This window comes from Metarhizium robertsii, assembly GCF_000187425.2.
Source record: "Metarhizium robertsii ARSEF 23 chromosome Unknown MAA_Scf_1, whole genome shotgun sequence".
Classification (NCBI taxonomy): Eukaryota; Fungi; Ascomycota; class Sordariomycetes; order Hypocreales; family Clavicipitaceae; genus Metarhizium; species Metarhizium robertsii.
In genome coordinates this window covers 5,641,121-5,653,655 of record NW_011942149.1, presented here as the reverse complement: position 1 = coordinate 5,653,655, position 12,535 = coordinate 5,641,121, and the positions used below count along the sequence as shown (strand labels likewise).

Below are 12,535 nucleotides of genomic sequence, written 5' to 3'. Positions count from 1 at the left end.
TTGACATTCTTACCAAAACCGGTAACACGAGACCAGTGTAAGGGATACGCGTGCTACAACAAGAAAAACTAACCCTCGTCTTCGGATTCGAAGTTAGGCCTCGATTCATACCGTTCATGCGCAACATTATTCACAGTTACCCTAGAGACACGACAAGCCAGCCCATCAACTAATTGAGCCGATAGAGAGCCATCCAAGCCCAGAGACTGCAGATATATGTGAGGGAGAACTGGTGAGAAACCTCTTCAAGCTATCGATTGCCCATGTTTGCTGAATCTTCTGTTATCGTTAGTCAAGAAAGATAGCCATTCACGCCGTGAACATAGCTGCGCCCCGTAAGACTTCGGTGTAAGCCAGCTTCTGCACCCAGCAACAAATGCATTCTTTCAAAGAGTGCTGGACCAAGGTCCGGCCCAGGAGTTATGAAATCAAACAACAATCACTTACGGGGGCATTTACCAAGTCGGAAACGCTGAGCCATCGACGCTGCTGCATGCAATATATACTTATGCAGGATCCACAGGCTCAACGGCCGAGTCATTCAGGTGCAACTATCTGCCCCTAGCCCCAAAATCTTTGAACCAAATATAACAAGATATCGAAACTGAAATGTATTGGTAGTCCCATTAACATTGCCATGCCAAAAGAACAGCTTTATGCTGCTACACGTCAGATTTACTCTTTGCTCATAGTCCCGTTGAACGGCTATATCTGATGGGGCGAAACCCTTACGCATCACTTTTTTCATAGACATGGACATCTGCTCTCCCAAGTTAGATATCGCATTCCTGCTATATTACTGCGTCTACACATCACAAGCTCTGCAGGGCTCTCGGAGTTGAATTTGTCACCCGTTTACAATAGGCAATTATATGTATTAAAGGTGATTATTGTATCGCTCATTAGTCAAGTGAAATTACAAGCAGCAATTATACGTATAACCTCCTGGTACTGTTAGGAAGTACGTGGCGGGCTGCAAATACATTGGAATACTTGCCTCCAGCGATCGGGAGAGTATCTAGAGCTGGTTGCATTATGCGATACTTGGGGATCTCGGCGAGGCCAAACATCATTTCCCCTCCAAGAGGATGCAGTTATTTTAGTCATCTTTGAAACTCATCTGTCTTTCAGATCGTCCTTGCTTTTGCATCCATGAGCCAATAGAAGATCTACACGAACCCCACGAGAATATGTCGCTTGTGCAGTGGCCGACCCCTCTAATAAGATTCCGTACCAATGTCTGTGCAAAGAATGGACGCAATACAGCTAGCTGTATATGCCGCCCACCAAGACAAGGACAGAAAGCGAAGGAACATTGCTACTAGTATTCTTCGTACTCATGCTGTCTATGAAACACGTCTGAGTCTTTGCTCGGTTGTCAGCGCACCCCAGAGGTTCTGAGAAGCAATGAGTAAAGAGTACTCATACTCAGTACGGCTAGAAGCTTTGCTCTCTGCACCGAGTGGAAGGTTTCCTGATTCTGTCCCCCAAGGTTAATCGACGTTGTCCATAGGCGACGCCGTCATCGGCTGCAGTTCTGAGATTCTCGACGTTTGATTTAGAACCCGCCGTCTTGGTTGAGTCAGGTAAACCATGCAGCGCAAGAGGGTAGATCCTTTTACACCCACCGTTGTCACCGTAATCTACACCTGGGACTGGGTCCAATGTACTTAGATGTAGTACGTAGATACATTAGTTGAGCCACACCAAAACACTAACTGGCCAACAAAAACATGGGGACGGTAGATGTGCCGAGGATGAAATCTTCTTGTTTTCTTGCGGAGCGTGGTTCGTTCAGGCTCACTGCAACCTGACGTGTGGTTTTTGATTTGAAGAGATGGTGCACACGTACGATGCCGCCGATCACTATTGGCACCTGCTGTTTTGCGATCAGTTTAAACCAGTTTGCTCTGACCAAAGAAAATGATGCTGGCACCCTTCTTTGTCTCCTCTTCTGTAGCAGTGCAGGCTCCCTTCTGGGTGGCTTCATCCATCCAATGTGTGTGTGGCAGAAGTATGACCAGACAGGCCCTGTTGTTTTTCACGCTTAAGTGACCAGACCAGTTGACCTTATTCGACTCGCGATGCAGCGGGTTGCAGAACCGACCAGCCCTAGACCGGGGAGGTAGCTAGTCGACAAGGTCTAGGGTCCGCAGCACATGCAGCGACTGGAGAACGGCTGGGACGACCACATGTTGCCGAACCAGTGGGCACTTCTCCGTTTCCCGTGCGTACCAATGGCTCCTGACCACTACCTAGGTAGTTTAGTGGCTTGGATGAAGGCTCCAGATGTCCTCTTGCTACCGCCTCGAAACAGGCCGTTTCCTGGGCACTGGCCTTCAAGACATGGCCTGAGCAAACACATTCTTAGTGCCAAAGCAACTTTGGCCCGCAGTGGCTGCGTTGCTTATTACCCGCCCCTCTTGGGTTTATTTGTCGAGGACGTCTTGGTGGAGAGAGGAAGAGTGCGAAGGGAGGCAAGGGTTAAGAAGTAGCCAAACGACGTCCCGCCCGACGTTACGCCCTGCATACAGGATTGGCATGGTCGCCTGATCGCGTGCCATCAGTCCACGCCCACCTGGAACATGGAGTAACAGACCATTCGCAATGGCCATCTCTGGTTCGGGGTAGACCTCATGCCTGAGACCATGCCATTCTTGGCAGCCATCGGCCCCAGTCTGTGTTTTCAGTCGACTCAACTGGATCGTGTCGGCCCTGGAGGCGTCCTTGGTGTCTTTCGGCCGCGAGTGGTGCTAATAAGGGCCATGGATTTTACATTGCAACCTTGGGCCTTTAATACCTTGTACCTCCCGGCTCGGCAGAAAGGATGCACAGTTCTCAGATGGAACATGTCGACAGCGGTCTGGAACTGAACTTTACGACCTGTTTGTTTTCCTGCAGTCCTGCGTTATTTGTACCAGCCTTGAGTCTATAGCAATATCACCAAGACAGTGCGTAGCTCGAGGTGGCATTTAACTTCAGGTAAACCGTAAACTGCAGGGCGGCGACCCCAAGGATCCGGCATCGCAGTATCGCTCAAAAGGGAAAGACTGAGAGAGTAGTGTTCCTTTCTCGCGTCGATATATATCGCTTTAGGAAGAGAAGCCTCTAATACTTGACAATATTCGCAGTGTACGCGACTGATTTGCAAACACGGATTTCGAAGTTTTGACATTTATCTTCTATATTGAACTCTGGTTGTTTTCGTCTTCGGTTATGTTCGACCTTCATCCAGGCGTCCAACCCCGGCAACTGCACGGGCTAAACACCAATATGCTGGTCACTATGGTTTACCCAACCGATCACAGGATAGCTGCGAGGTCGAAATATAATGGAATTAAAAGATATTCGAAAACAAGGCCAAGGCTAATTCAGTCTCAACCTGTCGACGCCGAAGAGTTGACGAGAAGACTATTTGTTGTGCTTGCAGAGCAAAAGGCACACTCGGAAAGAAAGCGGCGAACCCGGACTGAGGCTGAACAACTGGCTGCATCTTCGCCTTCTTCCAAGCAGCATAAGAGCAAGGACATTACACCACCAGCAGGTAAACATGGCGACAAATTGGACTCCTCAGCAAGATCAAAGCCTGAGACAAAGTCAGCACAACAAGTTGAATGGCCCCCGAACGACAAGTTATACCGGCCAAGTTCAAAAAAGTCGGACAGCTCAAGCAAAAAGAGTGGTGAAGAGGAACAAAAGCATTCGTCTAGTTACCATCATGTCCCTCAGGTTGCAGCCTCTCAATTTACCTTGACCACTACGGTTGAACCACGCGCCGAGAAGGGTCCGGTACATACGTTATCCAAAGTCGCCATGAAATTCCATCTCGATGGTCCGAATGGTAGTCGAGAAATAAGAACAAAAAACTCTACAGCCCCGCCCTGCGAACATGCTAAGGCGCTGATGAGAGCACAGAGCATGCGGGAGCGACAGTATGAGCGAAATCAAGTCTTTCAACCCTTGCCGCCGACTTTCGAAATCGAAGCGGTTTCCCATAATTTATTCAATCGCAACTCATTTCATACTGATTCGAGATCAAGAGAACACCAAGATCAAGTGAAGAATTCCAGAAGAAGGAGCACCGGCAGCATCTTAGGGCGGAATGACGCTCCCCCCATAGATATTTTCGAGTTGGCTGGTGCAGTGTTCTCACCCACTAAGCCTGTCGCTACTCAGGCTCCAAGTGAACACAGAGTCGATTGGACCCAAAGCGACGAGGTGAAGGCTATGAAGGCCATTAACATTCCGCAACAGTCACAACCCAAGTTGCGAAAACTAGAATCCAGGTGGATTCTACGGTGTCGTTTGGGAGGCTTCGGACGACAGTCCAAAGATAATAAACTGGTATCCCCTACAGATGAAAAGTCGCCTCAAAATCTGTCATCGAAGTCTCCTATTAGCGTTTTCTTTTCTCGATTTAAACGCTAGTCCTGCTGTTGATATGAAATACTGGGGAGGAGAGAAGCCACGTACCCTTTTGTACGATGGTGATGTGATATGATATGATATGATATCAACCAGCGCTTCCAAGTCCGGAATAGCACTGGCTTGGGACGAGACCACGACAAATATAATGCATACTCAAATTTTCATCATTTTCTTTTGGGTCGTGTAGTTGTCATGCATGACAACTAACGTCTCACCGTCTTTCTTGTGCCATCAATTGTTCAATCAGCTTAGTGTCTTCCTGGGACGCCTGCTGCTGTAGCATTGCCGTAACCTCGTCTTTGTCATCTCGTGTATTGATAAGATGCAAAATCAACTCGGTGTACTCTCGAATACCTTCGCCTGCTTCGCCATCCGCCATCCGAGCTCTTCGCAGGGCTTCCTTCCCATTCTTGATGCCAACGTCATGGTTCCAATTACTTTTCTTTGGCACACCTTGCATAAGTGAGGCTGGTATTCTTTTATCGGGAGCTTCTTGCGGAGGTTGTGTGGCGGCATGGATGTCGAGTAATTGCTGTGTGAGGCCTGGGTACTTGCGAAATAACCGTTGCAGATGCTCTGATGTATCAAGTGCGCGAAAGGGATTGGCGGGGTCCGATAGAGTGACAGGAGAACTACTGATCAGCGGTTCTGGATTTTCAGGTTTTGCAATTAGCTGTGGCTCGGGATCTGGAGGATGATTCTCTTTGTGGATTTTGTTGCAGGCAACAGAGCAGCTGAGATGAGATTAGAAGTGTATTCCGTGACAAGTATTCAGCTGGAGAAGTGAAGGCTCTTACTACGGCAAGTAGCATCGAGGGCATTTATATTTTGATGCCGCCTTTTCACAAACTCCGCAGATAGTGACGCCTTTTGCGGCTTGTTGAGCAGTTGGCTGCGCATGCAGCTGGGAGCTCTCGTTGGTGCTAGCTTCGGAAGCTGCGTGCGGGTCCTGCGTTCTGTCCTCTGTCGGTTCGGTACGTGCCTCAGTGGCCACAGATTGCACTTGCTCCATCTTAGGCTGTGAATGACCCGGATCTGTGAGGTCAAAGGGTTTATGCAGCTTGAATCTGACGACGGATCCTTGAAGCAATTATGGCGGCATTTCAAAAACGGGGCGGTTATCGGCCAAACGAATTGCCTTATCGGTTTGCGAGAAGGAAAAAATCAAGAGGAGGTGGGACCAATGACTGCCCAGTGCATGAAGCTGGTCGTCCTTTTGGGGCGGACCGGAAGAAAAAACTGGCAGGACCCACAGGCAGGTCTGTTCGATGCGTCACGAAGCTCCAATTACTAATGCCTGCAAGAGTCGCGAGTAGCCGGAATCGGCCATTAGGTCATTAGTTTCCTCACCAAACGGACGGCGACCGGCTTTCGACGATCCCCGATGGTTAATTCTTCCTTCCGCCATATGTGCATTGCTTGAATACGACGACATTACCTTTCTCCCTAATTTATACTAGGTTACACATACTGTCTCTTTGCTCCGACCCAGGAACCAACCATCTCAACCCGGGCGCAAAATGCCTGCGCTGCCATCCTCTGCCGCGCCGAGGATCATATCCCGCGCCCTACGCTCATCACGACACTCGCCGCGCTGGACACGCCAGCTCAGCACACACACCGCAGGAAGATCACCGTCTCTACTAAGACCAGGTTTTCACATCAATGTGCCCTCGCGACCGGTGGTCCCCCGGCGCAGCGCTCTACCAAGCCTTGGCATCGGCGGCACCCGGAGCATCTTCATCCAGACTGAAAACACGCCGAACCCAGACGCTCTCAAGTTCCTGCCCAACCACCGCGTTGTTCCCGAAGAGATCAACACCCCGTTCATCGAATACCTGAACCCCCGATCGACCATCTCACCACCGTATCCGTCCCCCCTCGCCGCCAAGCTCATGAACATCGATGGCATCACATCCGTCTTCTATGGCGCAGACTTCATTACCGTCACCAAGGCAGGAGATGCGAACTGGGCCCATGTCCGACCGGAGATCTTTGCCTTGATTACCGAGGCAATTACCTCAGGCGAGACCATTGTCAGTATCGCCGAGCGGAAGGAGGGTGACGAGGACATCGAAGAGGATAGCTTGGCATACAACGAAAATGACAGTGAGGTTGTGGGTATGATCAAGGAGTTATTGGAGACGAGGATTAGACCTGCTATCCAGGAGGACGGCGGAGACATCGAGTTCAGAGGATTTGATGACGGTTATGTCAAGTTAAAGCTGCGCGGGGCGTGTAGAACCTGTGATTCGAGTACGGTTACGCTCAAGAATGGCATCGAGGGCATGTTGATGCACTACGTGAGTTCTATTCCCTTGAATCCCCGCCTACCTAATGGGTGGTTTTACTGGTGAAATACGAGATGGCAAATAGCTAAAGCTTTTTTTTATCCCACAGATCGAGGAAGTAAAGGGCGTTCATCAAATTCTGGACCAAGAGGAAGAAATTGCCATGGAAGAGTTTGCCAAGTTTGAAGAGAAGCTAAAGCACCAAAAGGCTGCGCAATGAGAAGGGAGGAGGAGAGATTGTGGACAGGGTTTCTCATGTATATTAGAGCATACTAGCCTCGAGTGGCAAAAAAACGGAGACATATACGGCGATGGGATGTATAATGACACGAGGTTTGAAGTAGTTGTAATCATATTCTCCATACGCTAGTATGTCTACGGTGTAGTGGTGCGTCGCTGACGACAACTTGACGCGTGACGTGACACGACCATGTTTTGCACATGATAACCAGGCTTCACGTCCATGCAACTCCCTGATATCAAATGTGAATTGCGATAACATGGCGCGCCCATGCACGGGTACATGATGCAAATACACGTAGTCATGCGGCAGTTGTTCTCTGGGAGCGCGTAGTTGCAGACAACCCGAATAGGGGATGCAACCACCGAATGACTGCATGAAGACTCAGAACCTGCGGCTAGCTTTTTCTGGATCCCTTTTTGCGCGAAAGTACCGTTCCGCACGTGCCAGGCGTACGAAGGAGTGGCTCTGGAAAATCCGGGGTAATGCGACAGTCCCGTTCGTTGGTCCTTTAAAATTACCCGACCCTGAAGAAAGGTGGTTCAATGGCCTGGACAAGGGATGGCGCCAAGCGATGTTACACTCTGTGGCAAGATATCTGCCTCGAGGTACTCCGTACTCGGTAGTCCAATGTTCTTCCAAAGTACTTTACGGAGCACATACTAGCATATTGCGTTTGTAGTGGCAACATGGGTCAATCGCTGGTACCTGATTTAGCTGCTATTGTATCAGGACCCTTTTTTTTCCCTTGCCCCTGCCGGTTAAGCGTATCTACCGAAGTAATTAACTACCTAGGTACTTAAGTACTTAGTACCTACCTACCTACCTAGGTAGATAGTGTACCGAACAGGTGCTCAAAAAATAACAATGATCATTCTAACTTACTAGTCCTGGTACTAGGCACTTAGGCAAGAGGTAGTAGTAGTGGGCATGCTAGTATGCGGGCACAATTGTTTCGGAATTGGATTCCCCTCGGTGTTGGCGTTTGTTAAATGAGGCGGCTACAAAATGCCCCTCGTCACGGCAATCAAACTTGCCGCAGCTCAGAATGTCCAAGCTCAAAAAGTTGTTCCAAACCCATGTCAACAGAAACATGCCCTCCGTACCTACCAGGTATAGAAGACATATGGTGTATTGGACTTAAGTACTTAAGTAAAGAATATATTAAGTCTTGGCGGCACGGTCCTTGCGTCTCGAAACTGGCCTAATAGTCGACATAGGCATCTCCCTCTGCAGACTGGCAGAAAACGACAAGCCGTCGCGACCCCGGCGTCCAGACAGCGCCATGATTGACGGTTGGGGGACTCCTGAATTGATTTCATGAATGATCTGGCCGTAGGATTCAGTCGCGATAGTAGTTCACTTCTGACACGCGGATTCTTGCAATTAATTATACCGGAGCGGTTCGCGAATGGCAACGACCTTTTGATGACCAGCAATCGACGGCACCGAACCGGTCCTCTGGCCTCTCTTGGTAGTAGTACTACATGAAACAATATGACGCTAAGGCGGCCCATTGTCTCAGTCCGTCTTGGTGCTTAGCAAGACTCTCCATCCCCAATCATGAGTGGCACGAATCAAATGAGTTTGCTTCCAGAGTTCGCAGGACAATGCCCACCCACTTCCTCGAAGCCCCAGACACGGACACTAGTTGGCCTCAACGGGCGGTACAAAGTACACCAGGTGACTTCAAGCCACCAGACCGAGCGGGGTTGTGGAGTTGGTCAATTGCGGGGTGACGATCTCGACATGGAGTCGAGTCTGGTGTTGAAGCTCGGTGTTGAAGGTGCATCAGAGCAAATAACTACATAGTGTATATCGAGTACTCACTCACCCAAGAGATCAATGTGCTCACAGCTCTCTCTGTGGATGCGAAAAACTTCTGATAACAGCCACAATACGCGCAATTTCATTTTGCAATGCATTACTCGATAGATCACCCGCAGGTGTGGTACAGCAAGACGTCGTGTTGAGGAAGCAATATCGAGATGGAGGTTCAATGTTCAATGGAATACCAGTCAGGGGCCCGTGGAAGGTGTTGTGCAACGTCCCGAGTTCCCGTCAGCGTCTACATACAGACGAGCTCTTCAGCAATGCAGGACGATCGTCGATGGTTGTCAACTTGTGTGCACTCACCCAGCCGCACCCGGGCAACACATTCAACTGCATTTGACTAACCTTGGCTACGAAAGTGAATACCAAGACCAAGGGAAGGAGCTGTAAGGAGATGTGAAGCTGCTGTGGGTCATGATGCCCCGTCTGATTGCGACGTGGAAAAAAATTCTGCGTGATATCCGAGTTGTCCTCCTCATAACAAAGTTAAAGACGGACCCCGCACAATAACCAGCTGGAGCGTGGAACTAACGGCCATGTAAAATCTGCTGCGAATGAGACTGATTTCTCAGGGTTCCTGTCAAAATCGCATTCCGATGCCATCATGATGCGCCCATCTGCACACCACAATAATCCGTATTAGTCCACATCACAGCATGCCACAGCTGAATAAGCACAACACATTGCTACAGGCATGCAGGTCCTGTCGCAGATGGCATTGTTTATCCTTTGTGGCTGGCGAACAACAGAGTTCAAGTACTCCGTGCCAGATCCGGATTCACTGGATGTCGATACAAGCAATATTTCCATGCCACCCATGACGGAGGTGTCGGGAGAGTTTGGATAATCAGTCTCGTGCCATGGGTGGACATGGATTTGCCACCATCCACCAAGAGGAGAGGGGGTTTTCCGTTAAAAACACGGGCAGCTGTTATCGGGGAAAGCTGCCGCCTCACGACGACAAGTACATGTCAGTCAGAAAAGCAGGACAATTTCAGCCCAGCCGCCTTTACATATACTTCGGGCCCGGTGGTTTGTCCGGCTCGGTTCATAGCGCAAGCTATTTTTGACACGAAAAGGACTGCTGGGTTGCGTCAATAGTACTTGGTGGGACGTCCTCGCCTCAATACTACCTACCTCGGTACCTGGTTCCAGAGCCCGAACCTGTTGTCCATTGTAGAGTCCAAGGGTCTCGTGAGAGCTTTCGCAATTCACACAGCATCAAATCTTGCTGAGCTAGAAGCAAGCGCCTTGTCTAAAGAGCAATTGCAGCGGCGGAGAGTACCCAAAAGTTGAGGTTAGATGCTAGAAATTTGGAAGCGGACTAGAGCCAGTGAGAACGCTCGTGCAAACACAGGGAGCAGGTACATATGTAGATTCATGTCTGGTGGGCTTTCGATGTTGTAGGTGCTTGGCTATGATGTATCTGCCTACTCCGTACTCCGTACCTCGTGGCTATTCAGGTCAAACGTAGTCTGGGAAGGCGCTACCCGGGATACGATATGGATGTTTATGCTCATCAGATCAGGTCCTGGACCGCGAGGCAAATCAATCTGATTGCTCCTGCCGTACCATCTTTACTGCAGTTGACCGCCGGGATTCTGACTACTAGAGATGCTTATAGACGGCGCTTGTTGGCGCACACTTGGTTCGATTTCCCGTCCGTACAGCACGCACAAAGGAGACATGATATCTCACTAACGATTAGCTCCTCCCATCAAATAGACCTAAACTGCCTGACCGCCCATGCGCTACGACCTGACTGCCAGAGTAGCACATATTCCGATTGGCACATACGGAACAGAAAGCTTCTGGGGCTCTTTGCCGTGTTCTTCCAAGCCTGCCAAAACTAGCATTGGCCAATACGATGGCACAATTTGACGCAAGCTTGGAGGAGGGGGATTTGTATAGGATGGCCGCATAGGAGGAGTAGGGAGTTCCAGACTGCAACCCTCGAGCGAAATCTCGTCTCAAATCTCGCAAGTCCGTATATACACAATACGCACTGTTGTATACAGTGGCATGTTTGACAGCACAGACAAGGTAAAACGGGCATGGCTCCAAAACCAGGCAAGCCAGGCTAAAGGTAACCCCAGAAGCCAATCCGCTGTGCTTGGCCAGGCGCCTCCAAGGCTGGGGGCGTTCAGTTGCAAGCCACCAATTGAGCTCCGAGTGGCTTTTGCAGACATGGAGACATGGTTGAGAACTCAAGGACGAGGACCTTCAAGCTGGGGGTTGGATGGTCCCCTGACATCCACTTGCCAGCGCCACATTTCCTCCACATCCACACCAGTCTGTCTTAACCCGATGCCAAGTCCTGGGATTCGTCAAAGAGATGGGAAGATTTAGCACCAGCGCAGCTCCCATTCTTCCTGGTTCTCAATTCTCAGCGCCAGTTCCCAGTCCACAGCCCGGCCGGGCATATTGGAAAGAGCTGTGCTCGAGGATTGCGCGTGCAACTACCAGACTCCGTGGATACCTACAAGTAGGTAAGTAAAGTAGGTATGCATGTACATCAAGCACGACAGGAGCTCGGCAAGGCTAGGTACTCTCATCGATTCACGGGATATGAGCTGCAGCTCCTATGTGCTTTGCCATGTGCCGCACTTCATCGCTTCTTGGCCATCGGCATAGCTCGAGTTGAAGTGGCCTCCCGCGGCTGCCCACCATTTCACCCATGATCCAATTTCATTTGTGCGTCGTCGTACCCTCATGCTGGTGATTCGTTGGCAAACAGTCGTCAACTCCAAAGAGCAGAAGGAGAGGCTGATCCACGTCCAGTTTGACAGTTCTACTATTTGCATCCACACTCGAGGTTGGGACCACACAAGCATCCACATTCACCGCGAGAGCCCCATACTACTGCCTGTCGGCCAAGTACCTGGGTACTCTCCGGTGCGTCTGATGTACTCGGCAGAGTGAGTGTTGCATGTGTTGCTGGACGGACATTGAGCTAGCGCAGGAATCTCCCAAAGAATGGAGAGTACCCAGTACTGGGTACATATTCCATCCCCACCCTCGCGGACGGCATCGTAGCGCCGCTGTCGACCTTGACCATTTGGGACAGCCTCCCCCGCGTCTGCATCTGTCTAATACCTGTCCCGTCCGCCTCCCATGCCATGCCATGCCATGCCATGTCAAGTCAATGCCTTGCCTGCCTCGCTCGCCACTTGCCGCCTGCCTTGCCCTACCTGCTCGAGTGCCTTGCCTTGCCTGGCGCCCCCTCCCCATGTTCCACGTCCCACGTCTCCTTTTCCTCGTCTTAATTTCCTGGCCACTTGCAGGGCCCGCCGTCTAAGCTGGTGCCTCCAGTTACATATTGCATCCCCCTCTTGGGACAGCTCCGAAAAGCATATCATACTCTGCTTCCCCACTGGTGCTGTTGGCCAGCTCACAGTTGCAGCTCACCTGCTTGCATTGATCATTCTGATCGCATTTGCCTGGTGCTCCAGTGGTGGTGTTCGCAAGCCGTTGACCCCATCCGATCGTGCCTCGAACCAGAATCACCCAACCAACGCTGAGCAAGACGCCGAAGCGCCCCTCCGCATGTAACTACGGAGGACACCCTGACTATTATACGATACTTGACTTGATCGACCCTACACCAGCAACCGGCAACTGGCACCAGCCGTACCAGACCCCCCCTTCTTCCCACCCGCCTGCGCACCTGAGCTTCCGCCCTCCGTAGCGGCCAGTCTTACCGGATCGCCAAGCTCCCCGACTCAGCCTACCTACTCTCGTC

The 12,535-nt window shown here is 50.6% G+C and overlaps 2 protein-coding genes across 2 annotated transcripts; one reads left to right on the top strand and one right to left on the bottom strand.

Annotated features, from left to right (window-relative positions):
• Window positions 1-4,639: 4,639 nt before the first annotated feature.
• On the bottom strand, window positions 4,640-5,440 carry MAA_01874 (zinc finger domain-containing protein; the record flags this gene model as incomplete). Its single annotated transcript, XM_007819872.1, has 2 exons — window positions 4,640-5,162; window positions 5,226-5,440. 2 exons carry the CDS (start codon window positions 5,438-5,440, stop codon window positions 4,640-4,642), a joined length of 738 nt encoding a protein of 245 aa, XP_007818063.1.
• A 508-nt stretch (window positions 5,441-5,948) lies between these two features.
• On the top strand, window positions 5,949-6,939 carry MAA_01875 (NIF system FeS cluster assembly, NifU; the record flags this gene model as incomplete). The annotated part of the gene is made up of 2 exons (XM_007819873.1): window positions 5,949-6,731; window positions 6,829-6,939. 2 exons carry the CDS (start codon window positions 5,949-5,951, stop codon window positions 6,937-6,939), a joined length of 894 nt encoding a protein of 297 aa, XP_007818064.1.
• Window positions 6,940-12,535: the final 5,596 nt, after the last annotated feature.